The sequence below is a fragment of the Aythya marila genome (assembly GCF_965140915.1).
Source record: "Aythya marila genome assembly, chromosome: 3".
NCBI classification, from domain to species: Eukaryota; Metazoa; Chordata; class Aves; order Anseriformes; family Anatidae; genus Aythya; species Aythya marila.
Window position 1 is genome coordinate 36,214,550 of NC_139044.1, and position 23,816 is coordinate 36,238,365.

General features: G+C 41.4%; 1 protein-coding gene across 1 annotated transcript; it reads left to right on the top strand.

Annotated features, from left to right (window-relative positions):
- The first annotated feature begins 44 nt into the window (after window positions 1-44).
- Window positions 45-17,108, top strand: SLC4A1AP (solute carrier family 4 member 1 adaptor protein). Its single transcript, XM_082758281.1, is given in 15 exon segments — window positions 45-736; window positions 1,178-1,271; window positions 1,274-1,363; window positions 2,068-2,190; window positions 2,998-3,058; window positions 3,919-4,058; window positions 4,194-4,354; window positions 5,557-5,626; window positions 8,848-9,037; window positions 9,902-10,013; window positions 10,596-10,836; window positions 11,626-11,700; window positions 12,762-12,832; window positions 15,273-15,345; window positions 16,593-17,108. Coding segments are annotated over 15 exon segments (2,061 nt in total). The 5' UTR covers window positions 45-226; the 3' UTR covers window positions 16,643-17,108.
- Window positions 17,109-23,816: the final 6,708 nt, after the last annotated feature.

The following is a 23,816-nucleotide window of genomic DNA, read 5'->3' on the forward strand; positions in this document are numbered from 1 at the left end:
CCGGAACTCGGCACCGGTCCGCTCCCCAAGCGGCTCCCCCGGGGGGGAGGAGAGCGCCGGGCTCCGGGCTCCCAGCCCGCAGCGCCGCCGGCCCCCTCCACCCCCGGCTCCCCGCCCCGGGTCCCGTCCCGCTGCCGGGAGCCGAGGCAGCGCCGCAGCCTCCCGGTGGCCGCCTCCCCGCTCCGCCAGGCCGCGGCGGACCCTATTTCGGGAGGGACGCCGTAAAATGGCGGAGCCCGGCGAGACGGAGGCGACCGGCTTCAAGCGGCCGAGCCGCCCGCCGCCAGCCGAACCGGGACCCGGAGCCGGAGCCGGTCCCGGGGCTTGTCCCGGTCCCGGTGCCGGTCCCGCAGCGCCAGCCCCCCGCTACGAGGAGCCGCCGTGGGGCTGCCGCCCTCCAGCCGGCGCCGGCTACGGGCTGGAGGTGCTGAAGGGCGGCGTGGTGCTGGGCTCGGTGCGGCTGGAGGGCGGCAGCTGGTTCCTGGCGGGGCGGCTGCCCGGCTGCGCCCTGGCCCTGGAGCACCCGTCGGTGTCGCGGCACCACGCCGTGCTGCAGTACCGGGGGCCCGGCAGCTCCCCCGAGGGCTCCGCCGCCGCCGGTTTCTACGTCTACGACCTGGGCAGCACCCACGGCACCTTCCTCAACAAGGCGAGGGTGCCGCCGCGCACCTACTGCCGGGTGCGGGTGGGCCACGGGCTCCGCTTCGGCGGCAGCTCCCGCCTCTTCCTGCTGCAGGTGGGCCGGGGGTGCACGGGGGGAGCGCTGGTATTTATTTAATTATGGGGCCTTGTGCCCCAGCTGTGCCCCGAGGGAGGTTTGGGGGAGGGCAGGAGGGCCTTGGGGTGCTCAGTGTGGTAGGGGGGTGAGCTGCGTGCTCCCCAAGTGCTCCGCTGGAAATCTTTGCGTTGTGCCCCTTTGGGCTGTATTTGAGCGGCCTGAGGGTATAAAGTAACACTCACTTCTTTCGTTCTCCTCCTCTCGATGTTAAAATTGATATATCTGCATGCAAGCAGATGCATCTTCCGGTTTGAAGAGCAATAGCGAAAGGTTTGAAGAGCGCTTTTTGAAGGGCGCTATAATCTGTAGACATTCTTGTATGTAATGTACATGTCTTGTTGAAATTATCCCCCTTCTCCTTTCTAAAATGCTCCTATAAAGTTACTGTTTGTGACACAGGGACCCGAGGAGGATCAGGAGTCCGAGTCGGAGCTGACCGTGACGCAGCTGAAGGCACTGCGCAAGCAGCAGCAAGCAAAACTGGAAAAGACGATGTGGGAGAGGACTCTGACGAGGAAGGTGACAAAGAGGAGAGAAGAAACGAGAGCAGTCAGAACACAGAAATGAGCTGCTCGTGGGGAATGGGTAAGCACTGATGCACACATCAGCTGATGCTCTTTGGGAGGTTTTTAAGTGAGTTTCAAGGAATACTAGGGTTGATGTACCAGCTGGATGACAATTGTCCAAAACCAGTGGAAGTTCCTGAGTACAAATGCAAAGTCCATTTCCTCTTAAAAAGACAAGTACTGTGAGTAGGCTAAATATACCAGGCAAGAACCTTACTAGAGCTTCTTCTAAAGTCAGGGAAAAAGCGATTTATCTGTACCTTGAAAGGAAAACGAGACTTTAGTTTGGGCTGTGTATTTTGTTCTTGCAGTGATGTTGACACTTTGGCCAGAGAGGTTGAATTTTCTTGCTTGAGACTGCTGTGCAGTGAGGCTGTCCTTACATTTTTAACAGTAATTCCACATCTGAATGAGATAAATTATAATTAACAAGCTTTTCAGTACAAAATGGTTTGTTTGTAAATGAGAATTTATAAGCACATAAACCCCTTGAAGGTGCTGAAACTCTAGTAACATTTCTATGTAAAACTGTATCCTAAAATGGAATAAATAATATCAAAAGTGGGGGGGTGGGGTTTGTTTGGATGCAGAACCAATATTCAAGTTAAGAAAAATAATTTTAGGATGATGTAGTTGGTATTTCTTTCAAACTGACAGTAGTTGAAATACACTGGTGTTCAAATTCTAACATTTCAATATCTTGTTTCCACTTTGTTCTTCCAGGAGAGGATGCTGAGGAGGATGACGCTGAAGAAAACCCTATAGCTATTGATTTTCAGGATGTACAAGATGCCTTCTATATGAAAGACCCTAGAAAGGCCCTACAGGGCTTTTTTGACAGAGAAGGTACTTTTCACTTATAAATTATTTTTGTTTAGCCAAGTTTGGTGTTTGTGCTCATATTTTTCTTTGGAAATTAAAGAGTGAAAGCTAAACTTTTCTGTTTCATTGTGGGTGGGGCTTTTTTGTTTGGTCATTGTTTTTTTGGGAGAAGGGGGTTGTTTTTAAAAACTTGGCTTACCACTGAAGAGCTGAGACTTATTTCCTAACTTCTAAATTGGGAGTTGGAGAGGGCATCTTATGTTCCTCTGTCAAACCACATCCATCTTTTGAAGCTATGTTAAAAAATCTGAAGCCATCAAATTTCAAGCTGTGCTGTTCGGAGATAGCACTGGAAAGTATTAAAAGAAAAAAGCAATAATGAATTAGCCTAAGCTTCCATTAGTTGCTAGCAAAGCTTACCGATTACTCCTATATTTGTTAACATGAAAAATTAACCTTTGTGATAAACAGCATCTGTGAATCCAGATTTCAAACTGTCCTTCCTTCAGTATCATTTACTTTAATGCCTGAAGGTACGAGGTTGTTTTTTTTCTTTAACTGTGTATTCCCGAACAGGTCACTTACAGATCTTTGATCTGAAAAAAACCTTGATTGTGAAAAATAGCTAAATGAGCATAATATGAACCGAAGATCCCATAGCGTAAAAAAAAAAAAAAAAAAAAAAAAAAGACAAATTCAGTCTTTGATATACTACAAGAACATCATACCTATTTTGTCTAACCCTGATGTTTTTCTCAGCTATAAAGATTGTACCTGTTTATTTCACTTTTGGTAACTACACCAACTTTCTTTCTTTCTTTTCCTCTCTAGGAGAAGAGTTAGAATACGAATATGATGACCGTGGGCACAACAGCTGGCTATGCAGGGTCAAGTATGTATACATACATTCATTCACTTCTTTGTGTAGAATCTGGCTTCATTGTATTCACAAACAAAAGCTGAGGGAATCACTTATCTATCATGCTTGCCAAGGAGGCCAGCTGGAATTAGACCAAAGTCCTGATACTGAAGCAGAAGGTCAAGGATCAATGCCTAGTTCAGTGTCTGTACTCCTTTCTGGTCTGCCAGCATTTGGTGCTCCTTAGAGGTGAAAATTGGTAAAGCAAGGAAACGGGTTCTTTCAGTTCCCCATGTTTTCAGAAACACATGAAATTGAAATACAGAAGAAACCAGGAGTCAGTATCTTACAACTCCTAATGGGGAAAAAATTGTTCTACTCTATACCATCAAAGAACTGAAATTGGTACAAAGCAGTTTTGTGGGTTTTGTTGACCAACTATCATAATTCTTGTATTAGGCTGGAGAAGGTGAGGTAGAATTAAATCAACAGATTAGGTCTCAAATGGATAGGTACAACATGTCATCATTGCTTAAGAAACCTTTCCTTCAGTGTGACATAAAGTATTTGTTACTGGTGTTGCATAGATGCAAGGTGATGCTTAAATGGATGCTTAAAAAGATCCATGACTGATGTTTAACCTGTTGTAATCCCAACTGAACAAATGGAAAAATATTTATTGTTTGGGTTAGTGAAATAAAATACAGAAAGTCTGTGCTCATGTTTGGATTAGTAGGGTGTCAAATGAAATGTAAAAATATTTAACCCCCACAAAAAGAAAGACTAGAGAGAGGTGGAAAGAACAATGTTGACATGACAAATACAGTGTCTGAGTAGCATCCAGGAAAAGCAGTTTGTATTGGAGCTATTCTCTGATCCTGTGAACTGAACAGGTTGCCTGTGGATGATGCATCAGGGAAGCAGCTGGTGGCAGAGGTTCTCCATTCAGGAAAGAAGAAAGAAGCAATGGTACAGTGTGCACTGGAAGCTTGCAGATTATTGGATGCTAGGGGAGTGCTGAGGCAAGAAGCAGGTAAGTAACTGGGTAAATGCTGTGATGGTTCTAAAAGCCCCTTAACTCTAGGGGTTTGAGATTGCTATCATGAACTTGTTTGACTTCTCAGTGTAAGTCACTTTGTTCCTGGCCTTTTCCTTTAACCTTTCCCAGTATCTCGAAAAAGGAAATCAAAGAATTGGGAAGATGAGGACTTCTATGATAGTGATGATGACACCTTCCTTGATCGAACTGGTGCTGTAGAAAAGAAGCGACTGAACAGAATGAAGAAAGCTGGTAAAATAGAAGAAAAACCAGAAACTTACGACTCCCTGGTAAGAAGAATTATGACATGCCAGGCCTATTCTTTCATAAATGTCTTATTACTAAGAAGGAAAGCTTATATATGTGTGTGTGTGTGTATATTTTTTTTCCCCAGTTCTTATTTTTGTTGGCCTGAACTCTAGTATCATTTGATACCCTTATCTATTAATTGGACAAGATAAATTGGAATGGGGTTAGATTTGGTGATTGTAGAATCACCAAAGGCTTTTAAAGATTTTGAGAGGGGAAAAAAGGGATATAGAAGAAACCTTAAACTCTTAAACAACAACAGAAAGTGAGAAAGTGATTTGTTACTTCAATTTAATACTTAGTGTACATCACAGAAACATCATTGGTACTGCTACTAACTGACGCATATCTGCTACCTTAAGCAAAAGGGATAACTGGCTGTGGAAAATAAAATACCTTGTTGTCAGGAACTTTCATGGCTTAAGGCCAAGTCAGCCTACAAAAAAGTAGTTTGCAGCTCCTTGTGGTGTCTCTTCTCTAGTGAGCAAGGTTTGGTTTGTGAGGTTCTGTCACTGCATACAAGACTTAATTTGTCATAAACTAGGAGAGGCAAGAGAAATTTGCAACTTTGAATAGAGTTTTTTTACTTTGTTCACGGTATCTATAAATATCTGAAAAAATGGTAATTACAGTGAAAGCATACTGCCTTTCTTTTTTGTCTGTGTAATATTGCCTTCTGCTTGATAGATCACAACAGTGGATGAATGAGAACAGGATACCATAAAATAGCTTTAAAGCACTAAATAATAATTGCAAACTTTCAAGTTCACAGGGCACATACCAACAAAGGATCTTATTCTGCTTCAAAGAATGAGCAGACTGGACTGACACGAGTATGACAACTGAAAGTCCTACACAGACAATAGTGTGTGGAGAGGCTAATAGGTGAGAGTAGGAAGGGCTGGAGGATCATGACAGTGGCATAAAAGCATTATGAGAAAGGACTTTCTGAAACACATAAATATGAATACTGTTCAAATAATTTTTGATGCATAGTTTAGGAATAATCTAGACTATATTTTTTTCATCCCAGAAATTCCCAGTCGGAGATCAGAAATAAAATTAATTTAAAAGAAAAAAAAAATAAAAAAAGAGAGATAATGTGGTAGGATATTTGAGGAACTTTTAAATGGAGATTTTAAAGAAGATAAAGCATATGCTTAGGAGATCTTTTCTCTCATAGGTTGCAAAGCTAAAGGAATCTGAAAACGAGCTCCTTGAGATAACAGAAAAGCTGAAGGCTTCAGGGAAAGGTAAGATGTGAAGTCTCTGATTATAGTGTTCTCCATTTAAAAAAAAAAAAAAAAACATCTTACGAATATCATAGAATCATGCGTCTTACATTCATTTTTTTGTATGTCTGCTTTCCACAAAGAGGTAGGAAGATTTGCAGGTGATTGAGTTATCTGGAGAGGATACTTAATACTCTTAATCCAGTAGGTTATGTACTGTGTGTGTAGTTATTTGCTAATGAGTGCAGATTTCTCCAAAAGTATCCCACGTCTAAGATGAGGAGAGTGTACAAGCTCCTGGAGCATAACAGGGTGGACATTATTACTGTTTATCTGCCCATAGTAGTGAAACTGACCCAGCTAAAGAACCACATTTTTCCACTCCCTCCAAAACCATCTGTAAGGGAAGAACAAACAACTGGCAGAGGAAAGACAGTATCTTTCATTTTACTTCTCTCGTTGAAAATACACCTTGAAAAGGTAGGGAAAGAGAAATACAGAGTTAGAGTAGTGGATGCTTAGCTCACGTGTTCAGTAAGCTTTCTAGCTTATGAAAGAGCCATTCAGGTTTCTAGGATTGTCTGTGCATGAAGGCAGAGCCTTTCCAGAAAGTGGGGAATGTGCCTGCTAGTAACTTGGATTTAAAAACACACTACATGAGGTGCGTTTTGCTTTAAATTACTGATGATATCTTGTGGAAGGAAGGCATGAAGGAAATGTAGGTAGGTTGGTTCATCATACAAAACGCTTTCTAACAAAGTTGCCTTTAATAAAGGCTATAATGTCAGTTTGTCAGAGCTTCTTCAAGAAACCTAGCAGCAGTCTGACAGCAGCGCTATCTTTTCTGAATTATATGGGCACATTTCTTTCTTATTCAATGCTACGCCCAAACTCATTTGTATGAGCATCTTTCGTGGCGATTGATTCTACCAGATCACTGTTGAGAAAACCTTATTGTTCCAGTGAGCATTCTGACCGATGGGTCAGTTCAGTGTCTTTGAAGTAATTGTTTTCAGCATGACTTTACTGATAAGTAGCTCTTGATCAACTAGTAGGAGAAGCTAATGCTTTATATTGCCTATGACAGGCAATACCAAGCACTTACGTGTCATGAAGCCTTTGTTTCTTCCATTACTTTTTCTCAACAAGAATGATCGTAGTAGAAACTAGAAGAACCAAGAATCAGTTCATTTGTAGACTCCTACTAACACCATATAATTCTGATATGTTATCGTGTCTTGGTAAATTGTAACTGGTTACAGAACTAGTTCAGAGACTTAGAAAAAGTGAAATCTCATCAGTTAACTACCAGGCCCAACAGCCTGCAAGGTATTGCAATGCAGAGTGATTCAGTTTTGGATGCAGATTTCCTAAAACTAGACCAGGATAAAACATAGCAAATATTCTGTCATCGGTTTGTGTGCGTGTGTTCTAGTTACTTGTGTTTTCTCAGATGTAATCATAGATGAGGAATACAAGTATAAGCCAGGAGTGTGCGTATTGATCATGGGTGACTCTTATTACTCTCTTGAGCTGTCTGGCAAAGTTGCAGCATTCCATACAGTTCTGAAACCTTCATGCACTTTGGCTTGCTCTAAATGATCATTTGTAGCCTAGGGGTGAGAGTGTAGTGAGACCAGTGAGTGAATGACAGGCTAAATTGCAACACCTCTTAGCAAGCACTTGGAGAGATTAAGTGGTTTTTGAAAAGATCTCAGTGAAAGTTCATAAATTGTTCTTCAGAACTAACTACTGATGGACTGACTTGGTGTCTCTCAGTTACTGATGTAACTGAATGAAAATCAGACACACAAAGCTCTTCAGTCTCATTTTTGGTTGCCTGTTCAAAAGAAAATTGGTAAGTTTTTGGTGCAGTAAAAGCTCTATAGCTTTCCCTGCCTCCCATGACAGCTCCTCTCGATTCTAGGCTGTGAGGTGATTCAGGCTGTTTATTAACAAGGCCTTCTCATTGATCATTTTTGTCTAAGCTCAAAACAGTTAGGAAAAAGAAGAGTATTTCTGTCTGAATTTCTTTTATAATACATTTCATTCTTATTTATATTTGGTTGGAGGTGGATGCTCTTATCTCTCTGAGCTTTTTAATCCTGTATGTCTTCAGTTATTGTTTCAGCTTTCATATGTTTGTAAAAACTGCATTTTGTCTCTAGATCAGAAATATCCTTTTCAGTTGAGTACATTTGAAAATTTTAGTCTTTTTATACTTTTGTGTAAATATTAAATGTTATGTAAAACCGCTCAAATGTATACTCCTAACAATAATGTAAACTGAATTAAAAATAACTCATTGGTCACAGAATTATCCTTGTGCATATATTAAAGCCACAGATAAATACCAGATTTGCCAACTTTATATAACAATAAAAGGCAGAAAACTGCCTGTCAAAAAACTCGATGTAATCCTAACAACGTTTTCCTTTGTCTCGAAGTTACTTTTGAGCAAAATATAAAAATTCCTTTCTCAGGCTTGAACAGCGCTTCAGGAGTTTTCCTGTTCTTTTGTTCATTTGCTAAATCCATATGTTAGAATTGTGTATTTATTTTTCTTTGTTGTTTGAGTTTTTCCTCCCAGTTTTATTTTAATTAGTTAAATATGTAGAGAAATATTTTTGTTTGAAGTCAGGTGGAGTAGAAGGACTGTCTTTTTGTTTTTCTCAAGTACAAAGCAGTGTTTTCCTGTTAGAAAATCAAACCAAAACAAAGATAAATTTTATGTGATTGTCTTAACATATACAATTTATTCTCATATGCACTCAGTCATTCAGGAGTGGGAGACAGCATCATGTGTCAGTTAATTCATTTTTAGGTTTGCAAACATTATTACATAAACATCCTGGGAAAGTCAAAATGGGATTTCCCATGTGGTGTTGTAGGATTCCTTGTAGCCATGTTTATTTTAGTCTGTGACTATAAAAAGGACCCAAAAGCCACTTTTTGTTTTTTTTTAGGGACAGCAGATCTTGATTTGAGATGAGCAACCTAGAATGCAGAGAGACTTGCTTATAAAGAAACATTCAATTTTGAGAGGCTTTTTCATCTGAGTGGATTAAGATTTACTGCTGGGCTTTGTTAAGAGAAAAGCTTTCATCTTTCTAGGGCTATCAACCTCCATTATTTCACCATTCAAAAAAATCTCACAGAGAGGATAGTCATTCATATATTCTTTATTCTCTAAAGGTAGGACTTGAGCATAACAATATGTATCTTATCGTTATCTTGCCTAGCCCAGTCCCAGCCAGCAGCTCAAGATTCCTTGGATGAATTCATGACCGAAATAAAGTCAGGGTGCACCTTAGACAGCGTGACTCGAAAGAAACTTCACTTGCGATCGTTTGAACTGAGGAAAGAGCAGCAGAGATTGAAAGGGTTAATAAAGCTTGTCAAGCCTACAGAATTACCTGAGCTGAAGCCGCCGTAAGTCTTGGCTAAAGTCTGTTGTGTTTTTTTTTCGTTTGTTTGTTTTGTTTGTTTTGTTTTGTTGTTGTTTTTTTTAATTACTTCCACTGTTGTTACTTCTCATAGGCAATCTTGCACCCCAAGTAAGTAGACAGTTTTACAAATGCAAAGGCAGCAAAACTTCCTGGTTCATCTCTCCAGCAAGCTTCTGTGCCTCCTGGCCACTGCTGCCTCTGGGGTTGAGGCAGATGCACAGCAACAGCGGAGTAAATTGAACCTACACTGGGATGGGGAGCAGGAAGGGGCTGGAAACATGGTGTCAGCATTTATTTTTTTCTACAACCTCCATCCAAAAGGAGCTGAAGAGTTTTACAGTACTTTGTATAATATAAAAATTACTTTGTGAAATGTACCCAGAAGTCAAGTGCAATGGCTGTTCAGCCACTGCCTAGCAATGCTGCTGCAATTCAAGAGGGTGTGTGCTGGGTTCGTCGTTTACTAGTGACAACTTGATTAGAGGTTTAATTACTTAATTTACTTAAATTGAGGTTTGGCCTCTGAGTGTGTTTATATATTTACAGGTATATTATGCATATATGTAAGTGCATTTGAATTTGAGCGAGTCTGATAGGTGTGTTTTCTGGTTGGTTTTTTTTTTTTGCTTTTTGCTTTTTCTTTCTGTTATGGCAAGTGTCTGACTCCTGCAGCATGCACGTAGTACGGAGGAGTCATATCCTGAAACGTCCTCCTTGGATGCTGCAAGTCTGAAAGAAATAGGACTTCTATATATTCACTTCTATTTTGCAGGGTTTTTGCATATGTATATATAAGACTTGTTTGGTTCGTTAAATACTGTTTTTCTTTGTAACTATTTTTTATTAGGAGTGGGAGTCACAGTCTGGAAGCAGACAGCAAACCTAAAAAGATTGCCCTGCCTCTCTTCGGTGCAATGAAAGGAGGGAGTAAATTCAAGCTGAAAACTGGAAGCCTAGGGGTAAGTGCTGCAAGTCAGATGCTTGTTCTTAGATATCTGAGGCTGTGGAGCCTACAGGTGGCAACCGTGTCATCTCGCACGGAGGAGCAAGCCTGCAGGAGTGGAAGAGTGCACAGGGCAGCAAGCAGTGCCTGCCAGATGTTGTTTGCTGCCAGCAGTAGCCATTCTGTGCCCTCATGCAATCAATCTTCTGGGGCACAGCTGCAGTTAAAAGGCATTGATCCAAGTAGAGGCAGTCTGGAGACATCAGGCTGAATGACTGCTATACCTCAGCAGCTAGTCCTTTTCTTTCTTTTGTTTTTCTTGATCTTTTAGCTAAGATCGTATCCAAGATTGATTCAGCTCCCAGTGTCCCTTTTATGAAAAGACTGCACTCTTGCCTGTGGGCTGAACATCTTTTTTTTCCCCCTTCCATCTCTACCAAAAACACTTTCCTTAAAACCTAACTATTCTTCATCCTGTGAGTGTTTCCCTACCGGCTATCTCTGTGACCGAAACACGCGTGTTTGCTCCTGTAATGAATCTCTGTGACATCTACTTCCATGTTGTTCTGGCACTGATGCACAAGTCTTTGTCCTGCAGAAATTGCCTGATAAGCGTCCAGTTATCCCTGAAAACTTGTTAAAAATGAAAGACGATGGACCAGAGGAAGAGGAGGAGGAAGAAGAGGAAGAAATGGAGGAGGAGCAGGAAGTAGATGCAGTAAACAGCAGAGCATCAGATGTGGAAATGAAAATAACAACAGAGGAAGAAACAGGAGAAGAAATTTATGATCCCAGTGGTTCTACTCGCAATAATGAGAAGCTAGAATCCCTTCAGGATGGTAAGCATGGATTTTGATTTTTCTAGTAGTAAGGCTGAGTCTATAAGTACTTTTTTTTTCTTCCTGAGCCATGTGAATCTGCTATGGTTTGTGTCACAGGTTTTCCAGCAGTGTATAGCGTTTCCATAAATTTTTGCCATGAACCCGGTGTCTAGGTGAAAACAGATAAGGAACAGGTGAAAGTTATACCTGTTTCAGGTTGGGACTCTACTCGGCAGTCATATTTTCTTGCTTTCGGTAAAATAGAAGTAAGTCTCCTGGACTCAAGAAAGGCCCTATTTTGATAGGCCCTGATTTCTTTAGATTGAAAGTCCATGTAATAATAACCACAATGTGTTGTTGGCAGGGAGAGTGACTTAACATGAAAACAAATACCTCAGTAAAGCTTCAGACCAGCTAGTGAGGAGGAAAAATAATTCTAAAAATAGGAAAGAAGAAGTATCTTCTTTGCATCTGTATGGTTTATCTGTAACCCATCCTTTCATATATTAACTTCATGCATTTATAAAATCTTATTAATAATGTTTATCCGTAAATAGTTTGTTTGACAGAAACCTAATTCCATATTCTTGTCTTAATGCTGAACAGGTTGTTCTTGAAAAGTGTATTTTAACTGGTCATAAATTTTCCTTTAATACTCTATTGTGATAGACTTGAATGAAATAATTTGGAGAACTTCTAAGGGAAGAATTCTTCCTGAAACAAATGTAACTAAGAGTTCCCTTCAAATTTTTTTCTGCTCTTCAAAGTTAGTGCAGAGCATTCACCTAACATTTTTTTTTTTTACAGGGGTTAATATTCTGCCTGAGCCAAAGATATTAAGAAATAAATCTCAGATGGGACCCTCGCTAGAGAAATCTCAAGGTGAGCTGTACAGTTTGGAGACTATAGTACAGTAGCATGTGGATTCAGAAACTGCCTAAAGGAGTTACTGCTTTTTTGTCAGTAGAAAGAGACTAAGCCTAACTGCAGAGTCTAAAGGATCTAGAATTCAAATGAAGAATTGTTTTGTTTGGGCAGTGCTAAATATATGGCAAAAACAAGCAATTTCAGCTGTTTCAGATCTCCCTGCTTTTTGTCACTAATTGTGGAAAGATTCTTTTTTTTTGTTTTGTTTTTGTTTTAAATAAATGTGCAGAATAAAAGTTGTTCTAATTTAGGAGCATAAACATAATGCTTCTTTCCCCTTATTCTCCTGCAGTACTAGCTCATGTCACTTTGTAAAAGGAAAGTTCTGTACTTCTGTAGTGTTAACTAGTACATAATGTTAGCTAGCACTCTTAATGACCCAGATGACCCCTCTGCTCGTGTGCACACACACACACACAATTCTCAAAATGTAGACAGTGTATGGTGCAATGAACATCTGGAGGAGATCTGTATGAATTTTCTTTTTTCCTAAGTTAGAGCCTTAAGAGTATGTTTTCCTGTCCTCATGATAATAACCATGGACTTAACTCAAAAAAGTCAATATTTCATAGATTAAGCGGCAGAAAAGCCAGGCATACTTCTGTCTTTGCCTTCCCCTCACATATGTTACTGTAAAATGATTTTTTTTTAAGGTTGTTGACTCTGCATTTTCTACAGTTTATGTCTAAATCAGTCACCGTAGTGATTACAGATATTGAGTTTCTCATAGAAAATCAACATCTGCCATTAACTAAAAGGATTTTGCAGAATGCCAAATAGAGGACCTCATTAAACTGCATTCAGTTTGGGGTCTGTGAGTGTATTAAGAGTGAGTTAATAGATCTATGGAAAAAAAAGATGCTCAGCAGCCATAAATATGAATGGTTTTGCAGTGAGTTGTCTTCGATTTCCTTTTGGAAGTATCCATCCTTATGTGAGTTTTCTATAAGCTTATTTGTGATAGAATTGGTCATTTTATGATGTGTCATAAAACTTTTTTTTTTTTTTTTTGTCAGCATCTGAGGCATTGTGCAAGAAGCCTGAAGAGACATCTGAGAAAGCTAAGAAAACAAATAGCTCAAGCAAGGTTAGTTACAATACTATGACTCCTACAGCCTAAGAATTTCAAGGAATCTTTTAGTCGGCTCCTTAGTAGTGAAATAGTAACAACTGGATTGAGTGTGCCTTTGGTGATGGTAGTGCTTTTCTGCTGAGTGATTCCCAAATGTAGAACTGCACACTACCATTGGACACAGCTTCTGGAGTCTCCAGTGAGAACGCAGAGCATTTCAAGCATGAGAGAGGGGTTCTGTGAAGCTGTAGTAAATAAAAAAGGTTCTCAATTGAAACACAGAATTATTTTTCCAGCTATTCACTTGGCAAAGCTGAAGTTCAGCTGTTGTGAATTGCGTCTTCTCCTGTAGCACAAGTGTTGTAGAACACTGGTGCTCTTCTGGGCTTCCAAAGTGACTTTGCAAAACTTTCATGGAGAGTAGTTTGGGATGCATGTATTGGCTGACACAGAACATGCTGGACTAAAACTGTAGTTTTCATCCTTCTCTGTAAGATATGGTAAGAGAAATATCTAATAAGACTATTGTATTTTGCAACCCAGTTATTATTGAATTTGAGTGTACGTGATGTGCTTCCCATTCATAAGATTTGTAGTAAAATGCAAAGTATATGAGCCTTCCACATTTTGGGACACAGGTAGTTGTTGCATTGCTGGAATTGGGAAGAAACTTCTCTGATGGCATGCTCTTAGCCTGGTGTTTACTGCGGGGCTCTTCCCTTCAGAATGCATCTCACCATAATGCCAGCTGCCATCAAAGAAGATTACTGTAGTTGATGGGCCATGAGTTCTGAATATTAGGACATTTTTTTGTGGTGACCATTGAATTTTAGTCCTGCTCCACCTGCTTAGAGAAACTTAACTCCCTGAAGCATGTGTGTGCTAGCTGCTGCTGCTCTTGCTGCTTTTGGCAGAGGACCCAAGGACTGGGTAGGCACAGCCTCTAGTATTATTCTTTGTTGCTGGCCTAAAGTACGTTGATAAAGAAAGCAAGAGTAAATTTACTCTGTTAGAGCCCAACGTATACCCTTTCTATGAGAAGCTGCCTTGTTCTCCTGCATTCACACTGAGGCAGTCAAGTCAGCACCTCCCATCAGCACAGAGTTCACTCTAACACTGAGCATTCCCCAAATACCAGATGGCTTAGCTGTGTTCTCTCTCCCATTACAAATCACTTTTTCCACATGCCCTGTCTGCCATTGGGCTCATTTTCTTGCATGGAAAGTATCAAGTGGAATTCTCCTTATGTTTTTTTCTCTTTTCATGTTTGAGGAATAACTTTGAATAATGCAAAACTGGAAAAAATCTATTTTTTAAGTGGCTGTTCACAAGTCATACTTAAAAACTGTTCAACTCCACAGTCTAATGTTTTTCAAAACATTAGTGATACAAACGAACTCTTTTAGAGGTTAATTTGGAGAAGGGAAATTGTTTTTCTGTTTCTTCGTTTGTTTTGATTTTTGAGGGAATGAAAAATTGCTTCAACTGCATAACTTAGGACTGTGTCATGATATTACAGAGTGATGCAAATCAGTGCTGAGTAACACGGGCACATTTTGAGCTCATAAAACATCAAAAAACTGTAGAGTGAGACTTTTTTTGTTAGCTGCCTGCAGTAGTTGAAAACAAAAGTTGAGAAAATGATGCCAATGTGGCAAAACTTAAAAAGCTGGGGATAAAGAGACATTGCTGTGTCAACATTTGAATTGCAAGTGACCTGTTTCTGTTTGCTTTAAACATTTCAGTGATGCCAGTGAGACCTGAATAAAATGGGTTTTCTTGTCTTTTGAAAAGCTAAGTTACCCTTATACAACATAGCTGATCTTTTATATACTTTATATACTTTCAAAAGTCACCTTAAACCTAAAGTTTTCAGTGGGATTGTGCTTTGAAATCACTAAAGCACTTCTTAAAAATCCTACTCTAAAGCTTTTCACTGTGTAAAGAAACTCAGTGTCAAATGACAGTAACAAACATTAGGATGAGGCAATTAAAATGTTCAGAACTGGAGTTGTGGAAAGCAGGGGGAGAGATTTCTTTGAAACCGAAAGTTGTCATATGCACTTCTGTTAGTGCTTCAGTAAAGCTGTAGAGTTTTGCACTACATTTATCTCCCCTCACTAGTCTGCCCAGATCCACTCTCTGAAGACCATGGATGACCTGATTTGGTGTTGGCAATGGACCTATTTTGAGATGGAGTTTGGACTCGTTGATCTTCAGAGGTCCTTTCTAACCAGTGTTTCTATGGTTCTGTGACTATACTGGGAATAAATTGGATCAATTTGAGAGTTTACTATATTTTTTTCTTTCCTCTAAACTATATTTTTTTGTCCATGGCCATGTAAAAATAACCCCCACTACTCAGTATTTGTCTTTTGAATAATTGAGAGACTTAGTGGCTGTGACACATTGCTGAAAGGGTGCAGCACCTTAAAAATCTTTTCTCCTTTTGCAGGTCCAACCACCTTTTTTTTCTTCACATTACCCAGATGATGACCCAGACTACTGCATGTGGGTTCCTCCTGCAGGTATTGACCATTTCTTTGGGTTTTATTCCTATAACTCAAGAATATACCTAACAAGTAGTCAGGGTGTCCTTGTAATGCATTGAGGGGGAAAAAGTAATGTGGGAATACTTATTGAGAACCTGATGTTTTTTGGCATGTTATGCCCCATATTTACTTCTTGTATCTCCATGCAATGCTTGTTGTGAAATGCTGACCTTATCTGTAGCAGCTTCATCTCAGTGGGCAGATGCACCTGAAGTTTGTCTTTCATTTCTGTAACATTTGAGACCTAACTCCATTCACGTATAGTGATACAGATATCTAGTTAGAAGAAAAGCTCGAAGCTTCACCGAGGATAAATGCCCCAGCGATATTAGTATTCTCAATCTTCATAGAAGCCTGTGACATATGAAAATCCTCTGCAGCTTTTTGCAATACAGACTTTGGGTCGTACTTTGAAGAAAAGTCTTGCTAACTCTGAAGATGCTGAATAATTGATACACACATTTAGTACATGTTAAAATTGAACTTTTTTGATTTTAGTTCTAGAGTGTTTTTAGTTAAGTGGGGTCACTCTTAAAGAATGTATCGAATTTCCAGTGGCTCCAAAACTGGAAATTTATTTTCTTGCATTTAAGTTTTCATCGTAAGATCAAAGCTTAGCTTTCATTTGGTAGATTCATCATTATAATTTTTGCTGAAGCTGTTGCAACTTGATAATGTGGGCAGGCTCTAAAGGAAGTAAAAAAAAATGAGAATAAATTTCACTGAAGAAAAACTATAACCTGGTGAAGCCTTCCTGGCGTGTGAATCAGCTGGAGCAAAATGCCTGCTTCAGTAACCAACCCAGAGGTCTGATTTAGGGTAGCCAAGCGAGTTGTGTCCATTAGAGGGAGCTCCTTTTCCTGTCTCTACCTGCTAATAACCAGATTTATCTTCTAAGTTGGCATAAAAAGTACACCAGGAAAAAAATAATAAAATAAAGCATGAATAGATGATGTAATCTTGACACTGTTAGTAATGTTAAGGAATTATAAATAAAAAGACAATTTGGACTGTAATATCCTGTCTGGGTTTATGCCTATCTGACAGGTGCTGCTTAGAGACTATTTAATACTTGTCCTGTAAACTTGTATTGGACTAATTTTTGGTGTGTTTTTTTGTTCATTGTTGGTTGGTTGTGAGGTTCTTATGTTGTTTTCTTTGTTTATTTGTTTTTAAATTCATTTGCTTTTTCTTTAAAGTAACTTTTTATCTTTGTCCATTAGGTCAGAGCGGTGATGGCAAGACTCACCTCAATGAAAAGTATGGCTACTAAGCTTCAAGCTCCAGAAAGCAGATCTGAGGTTTGAAGGACTGCTCTGCTTTGGACTCTTTATTGAGTCCACTCGTTACTGAGGGATAAAAGAGATGTTTCTTTCAGACCTTATTCCAGCCATGCTGGCTGTTAGCCATCCCTGTGTGTCCTTTGTTGCTTGTGTTCCAAATACTTTTTTAAAGATTCCTGAGCCCACGCATTCTTCTGTCTCTTTCTTCTGCTATTAGCCTTGTTCTTTTTGTTTAGTGTGAAACCACAGACTTGTTTATCCTTTTGTAAATAAAAATATAAAAAATATTTTAAGTATATTAAAAAGAAGCAACTCCATGCTTACAGGACCGATAAATTTAATTCATGTTGGTTTTAGGCAATTAAAATGAGACACACTACCATTTTGCTTCTGTTGCTGCTATTTGAAAATATTATCAGGGCAAATGGAATCTGAAACACATTTTTCGTTGGGGGGGGGAGGAAGAGCACAGAGACTTCTACTTTAAGAAAAAAAGTGTTTCAGTCCTCCCCGACACAGGTTTTTGAATACAGTTGCTGAATGCTTGATAGGAAGGGGACTAGGAGGGAGGAGAACACTGTTATAAAGGTGTAGAAGCGCAGAAGAACTGCAGAGTATGGCACTGCCCATCTCAAATTAGAGGATAACAGAAGAAACGATGAAAGGATAACCTGCAAAAGGCTGCTTATATTGTAGCCTGTTCTTTACCTCTCACAGCCCATGAACAAAGAGCCACTTTCATGCAATTTCAGCACTTTATAAAGAATGTAGGTTTGTAACTCTGAATAACTAACTCTTAGGCACCAAAGCATATTAGAGGCAAGAATAAAGCAATGTTCAAAGTGGGAGTATGCACCTTATCAAAGGATGACAAAAGACAGCCCATTCCGACTGGCTGCCCATTTTCTTTGGAGCAGGAGATGCTAATATATAACAATAGATGTTTTTCTCTCTTGTGTATATGAATATAGGTATCTGAAGGAGGGTACAAATATATATATTATGCATGGATTCAATTCTGATGTGTACTTGTGTACATATTGCTTACATTTAGAAAAAAGCACACGATTTAAATGTGTGGGTATAAACTGGATTAGCACTTTAGTACGAGTTCAAGAAATGGATAAAGTTTACAGGTGAATGGAGGTACTTGAATGAAGTCAGAGGGCAGGATCTGGTGCCCTGCTTGCTGGGACTAGAGAACAGGCCCAGCTTGGGGTGCCAGGAGGCTGAGCATGCCCCAGGGCTGTGGGCTGCTGCCAGGAGGCCACCATGGGGCTGCTGGTCCCCTGGGGCACTGCTGGTCCGTCCCTTGGGCACTGCTGGGCCTGGCTGTCCATGCCCAGCCACCCCTGGGCCCTCCCCTGCTCTGCCTAGGGATCCATTCCAGCCCAGTGCTGCCCCTGAGCAAAAGCAGTAGAGGAAGCGGTTTTGGTCTCATCATGGACCATAGACCACATTCTGCACCTTCTGACAGGCCTGGTTTCTCTCACCTGCTTTCCTTGTTCCTGATGATAGAGCTGCTCTGCTATGCACTTTTTAGGGTTGTTGCAATCTCGATTTAGGCTGTAATCTCAGCAGACCTTTAATTCAGAGCCTAGTTCAATTCCAGGTGTTCACAAGGGCTCTTCATTTTAATCACTGTGGATGCAGAGGGCCTGCACAGGTGCGGGACAGGAGAAACAACAGTTCACTACTTATCCTCTTGGGAAACAGAAAAAAGAGAGCCCACCATGTGGGTACACCCTTACTGCAAAATAGGCAGCCAGCAGGTCAAGTCTCAAAACAATGATTTCTGGGTTCCCTAGAGGGTGTTAGTTTTGCTTATGAAAGGATAGAAACTAGCAAAATCATAGCATGCACAAAGCTGTATCTTTTCATTGGGAGGCTGCTTAGTAGTACAGACAAATTGCATTTGCCCTGCTGCCAACAAGCACGTCTCTGGGGATCAAGGCCTGGGCAGTTGGTGCTGGCTAAGCCCATGAGTTCCCCATCTGTTTCTTTTCATAGCAGCTCGCTTGTGCTCCCATACAGATCTGATGCTAAAACCCGCTCTCTGTCGGTGGTCCATCTTTTGTTGCATTTTGTATTACGAATACCCAAAGGTGGTCCCCACAGGATGGTTCCAGTAAATGCCATGGTAGCTGTATTAGCTGTGGAAAAATCACCCATTCGAAAGCTATTGGCACCCCGTCAGTGATCGTCTTGCCATTCAGAAATCAGGTTTGTACTTGATACCCACCACCATGTAACAGGACAAATCTGAATATTTTCCCTTTTCAGCCAGGTACATACATCACTGAATAGGGGAGATTGAATATCTCTTTCTTCTCTAAAGATAGCCATAAACCAGTATGTGGCCAGGAAAGGAGAGGCCACCACAGTATATGAAAAGGGATCTGTACAGCTATAAGCCTTCCCCTTTTCATCAGCCTCTTTCTCACAGCCTGTGTGATGGGTCATCACTGTGATCTTACTCCTGTGTGCTGTGCCTCAATTTTTTTATATCCTGTTGGCAATAGTAACCAGTTCTCGTTGCAAGTCAAAGATCTTCTCCTGATGGTCTGTGTATGTGTCAAGAACTGCTTTTTCTCCTAAGCAGCATGCGGTGCTCCCTGTTACAACCCTGCCGTGGAAGAAGGCCTGCATAACTGATTCTTAATGGTGCTGAAAAAATGGAGGAAATAACCCATGCAGCCCTCGATATCCAACACTTGGAGAAGGCTGCTTAGTTTCATGGGTAAAAAATGTAAAGAGTCTATGAAATGTAAACTCCGGCTGGGTACTTCTCTGCACATCACCTTACCACCCTGGGCAATTAATTACACAGCCATTTTTTCTCTCCGCAGCTGGCTGACAACCAAGCTGCCATTGCAGCTCGTGGCCTTACGTGCTAGAGAACCTCAGCTCTTAAACTTCAGCAGGTTCAGCCTTTGGACTATTTGAGGTGCTTTTCCCACATAAATCCTGCACTTTTCGTGTAAAATTATAGCTGAATACCCTGTTGTGTTTTCTTTGTAAGTAGTTAGGCCTTGTGCCAACCCCCAGACCTGCACAGCGGCCTGGGGCTGGGGCACCTTATGCTCCTGACCACATTAAGTGCCCAGGTAAGCAGCAAGCAGAGGTGGCAACGATATGTCCAGCTATGGGTGTGATTATAGAGTGTATGACACAGCTCACAGAAGTTTCTCACCCCAAATGCAGTCCTGTCCCGGCAGTCCTATACATGCTGACAGCTTCACAGCAGAGCTGAGCATAATTGTCAGGTCTGGATATCTGGCATTAAGTCATCAGAAACTTGCTCTACACCTCAAGGAAGTGCTTTGTGAGCTTCCTGCAGAAGGAGCTTGCTGATTTTGACCCAGTACTGTTGGATTTTCTCTCCATTCCTTTCAAAACGCACAGATTAGAACAAGCAACCTCCAGATGGAGCTCATGATGCACAGACCTCACTGTACTTCAAAGTCTCTTCTGCTTGCAGGAAGAGAACCCTCAGCTGTAACCGGGGCTGTCTATGGGCCCCTGAAAAATACTCCTTCTCATTTCTCTAAAGAAAACTGACACTAGGCCCATGTTCTCTCCTTTCTGGAATGGAAAGGAGCATTCACATGGCCATTCAATGCCTTCAAAGGAGCAAAACACCTTTTGGTTACTTTCTTGTCAACCTGGGTTTACAGTACTGGAAAAAATGTCAGGACACAGAGGGATGTTATTAACAAGTGCACCATCCTGTAGCCAGCTCGCAGGCCTTGCTCCAGCATTCAAGAAGTGACTACTTAAAGCTGCTATTTCCTGCAGAGATCACACGATTAGTTGGTATTTTCTTTGCAACATGTGTTTACCTCATTATCATGCTTATTTTCCACTGCTACGAAACTTCCAGTTCTGTATTCACCTAATAAATACTCCTAAATTTATAGGGCATCAATGCCCTAAGGTCCAGGAGCACCTAATATTTGGGCAGCTGGCTGCAAGACATTTTGGTTCGCAGCCTGTGCGTAAAGCACTATATATATTGATATCTATATAGCAGCACATTCTGCTGTCCTGGGGCACAGAATTATGCACACACACCGCACATAGCTGCAGACATGATATGGGGGTTTTAGGTTTCTTTTTTACATTCTGAAAATGAAGTGCTGTCTTAGGAGCTCTCATTTTCAGAGTGGATGTAAGGGAAGATGTGGAAAGTGTGCTTTAAGTTAGAGGGAAGGGCTATATATCAGCCTGATCGGCTTAGTTATGCTTTTAAGTTGTGGAAGTGTTCTGTTGATTGTGCAGCTGGGTGGATGTATATGCAGGTGTATGCACACTTTCAAACATGAATATATTGGTTTGTTTTTCTCTTTTGACCTGTTAAACCACTTGAAACTCAACTTTATGCTTTTGCTGGACGCAATCTGCTGAAACTGCAGTCTGGGCATTTCAAGAGAGGCGTCTGTTTATGCTGAGTACCTATTTCAGATCCAGTTTCTTGTAACACCTAGAAATGAGTTATTCCTGCTAAGAATAGCATATGATATGACTCCATCTGGCAGACTATTGCTCAAGGGAAGCTGGGTTGATGTTAGGCTGCTGGGATAGGAGGTCAAAACCCACCTGTGCTGACCCAAGTGATGAGAGCACTTGGACACATTGCAGATGGCTCAGCAGCTCCCACAGTCTTGAGTCAAAAGTACCGAGTCCCCCTTTTTGTAGGAATCATGTTTTACCCTCTACATAAAGATACATTTGCTGAGGTCTTGGCCACATGGCCAGCACGCAACGTGTGCAGTACTTTGGTTTAAAAGCAACATATGGACTCTGACAAAAATTAATGTCCATGTAAACGGCAAAGTCTTCATAAGTAAGGAAACCGTAAGAGCTGGCACATGTAATACAAGTGGAGCAGAGTCAAGTCAGTTCCAAAAGGGAAAGATCTACCAAGTAGGTCGTTACAGTTTCTTGTGTTTGGCAATGGATTAATTTATTTTTGTGCAGAATCCAGGGACTAGCAGACACCTTTTTTTTTTTTTTTTAACCATATACATTTTGAAACCTTTCCTTGAAAAACAGCTTTTCATTTGAGCTTGTGTCTTTTCCCCCACCAGACTTAATCTGGCCTGCTTTGCTGCTGGTGCTCCTCTGTTCTGCCCATACTTTGAGTTCAGCTCAAGTTTCCCCTGTGGGGCAGAATCATGTTGTGTTGAGCCACTTCCTTCATTAATCTTTGTCCTCGAGCCCACCTCCACCATAGCTGTGCTCCAGAACATCCCCTTCCTCCTTCTGACCTGCTCCTGAGTTGCCCAAATGATTTTGCAAGGGGTTGAACTAAGCCAGAAACCAGTCTGAACCATGTTCTTCTTCCTCACCCTCACCTCCCCAAGCAGAAACTGAACCTGAATCTGTATTTTGAGGTTTTGAGTGGGGCTTTCGTTCGCAGTGGAACCTGAACCAAATATTTATTTTGCTGGGCGCCTGTCTCTCAGCTGCCACTTTTCTCTTGGAGCCTTTTTGCAGAGAGCCATCAAGTGCAGGACAAGGTAGCCAACTCCCCGGGTAAGCCAGGTTCTGCCTGGTTTAGATCCAGCCCCAGGCTGATTCTGCTGTGTGTGTGCTCACCTTGGCCAGGCATCAGCTGGAAGGGTCAGCTCCCAAACTGCAGGCTGCTGGTACTGAACAGGCAGAAGGAGCAGGCACGAGGAGAGGGAACTGGGTAGCTACATCCCTGCCTTCTTCTCCCTAACCAGAGCAGAGTCAGGGAAGTCCTGAGATCTGCTCTCCTACGTTTCTTCAGGGGAAAATGACAGAGCCATCATCTCAAGGTAGGGTGGGGTGACGTTTCTTTGCAACAAGGTGGAGGAATATTGGTGTGAAATCTCATAGCTTAGTCATTCATCTCCTTATTCCCCAAACACAATTAACCACCCCATTCCCATTGCACCTCTTCACAAAACAGCAACCTGCAAGTCAGGAACATCCTCACTGCTCTTCCATGCTAAGGTAATTATAATGGGGTCTGTGACGGAAAGATGATTTATTTTCCAGCATTGAAAGCACAGCTGTAAGTACACAGACCTTCTCTGTGCTTCCTCCTGAAACAGCCCTCTTGGCTTCTCAGGTGTCTCACCGCAAAACAGACGAAACCGTTTTTTCTCTCCAAATTAGCAGATTTGCCTGAGAACTGTCATCTGTGCTCGTGAAGCCGTCACATGAGGAAACACACTGTGAAGCACTGATGATCTGCAAATTCTCTTCTGCTGTTCAAAATATGTAGATAAGTATTAAAAGGTTTAGGCTCAGGCCCAGGAAGAATCAACTCCTGACTCACTAGAAGCCTCTGACTTTCCTACAGCATTTTCTTCTCCTTGCCCAACTTGCCCAGCAGTAAAATGTGGTCAGCTTCACAGAAATGCAGATGTACCTGGAGAATGAAACCTTGGTCTTTCTGAGGGATGCTGGCACGGGGTCCAGGCCTTTGCCATGTTTGTGAAGAGCTTTGTTGGCCTGGATTGAAAGGTGCCATCAAGCATCTTATCCCCCTGAAGATGTGGGTAGTGTTCGGGGTGGGAGGCAGAGTCGAAAGGATGACTGGGTCTCTCTTGTGCAGGAAAAGGCAGAATACAAACTATGCTTGAAATGACTATGGAAAAACTTCTGTGGTGGCTATGGAGAGAGAGAGATGCAGGTATCTATAGCCAATATTGTTATCTTGTCTAAAAACAATACAACATTTACAGCAAATCAGATTTCCTTGCTCTGTCTCCCTCCCCTCTATCTGTGGCTTGCTGAAATCTGTAATGGCTGTAGGGTTAGCCCAAACCCGTTAAACTCTCTAAGAGCGATTTGTCTCCGTACCATGTGCAGAGACTTGTTTAATGTTGCTGTGTTTTTTAGCAAGTATCCAGCATCAATAAGACTTGACCAGCAGGTTTTTTTTTTCATGTTTAAGGAGGAAAGAAAAGTCATGTCCCATGCCATGAGGGAGGCACGTGTCTAAATAATACAAAGGAACTGAAGCTGTGCAAAAGCCGGAGGAGGAGGAGGAAAATGCCAGACTTTCTGCAGCTGCTTGGAGCTTACTAGGAAGAGGAATAGCTGCACTGGGCCAGACCAAGGCTTTGCTTAGCTTGCTGTCTGTTGGATGCATAGAAGAAGAAGGAGCATAAGAAATCATGCCTGTGT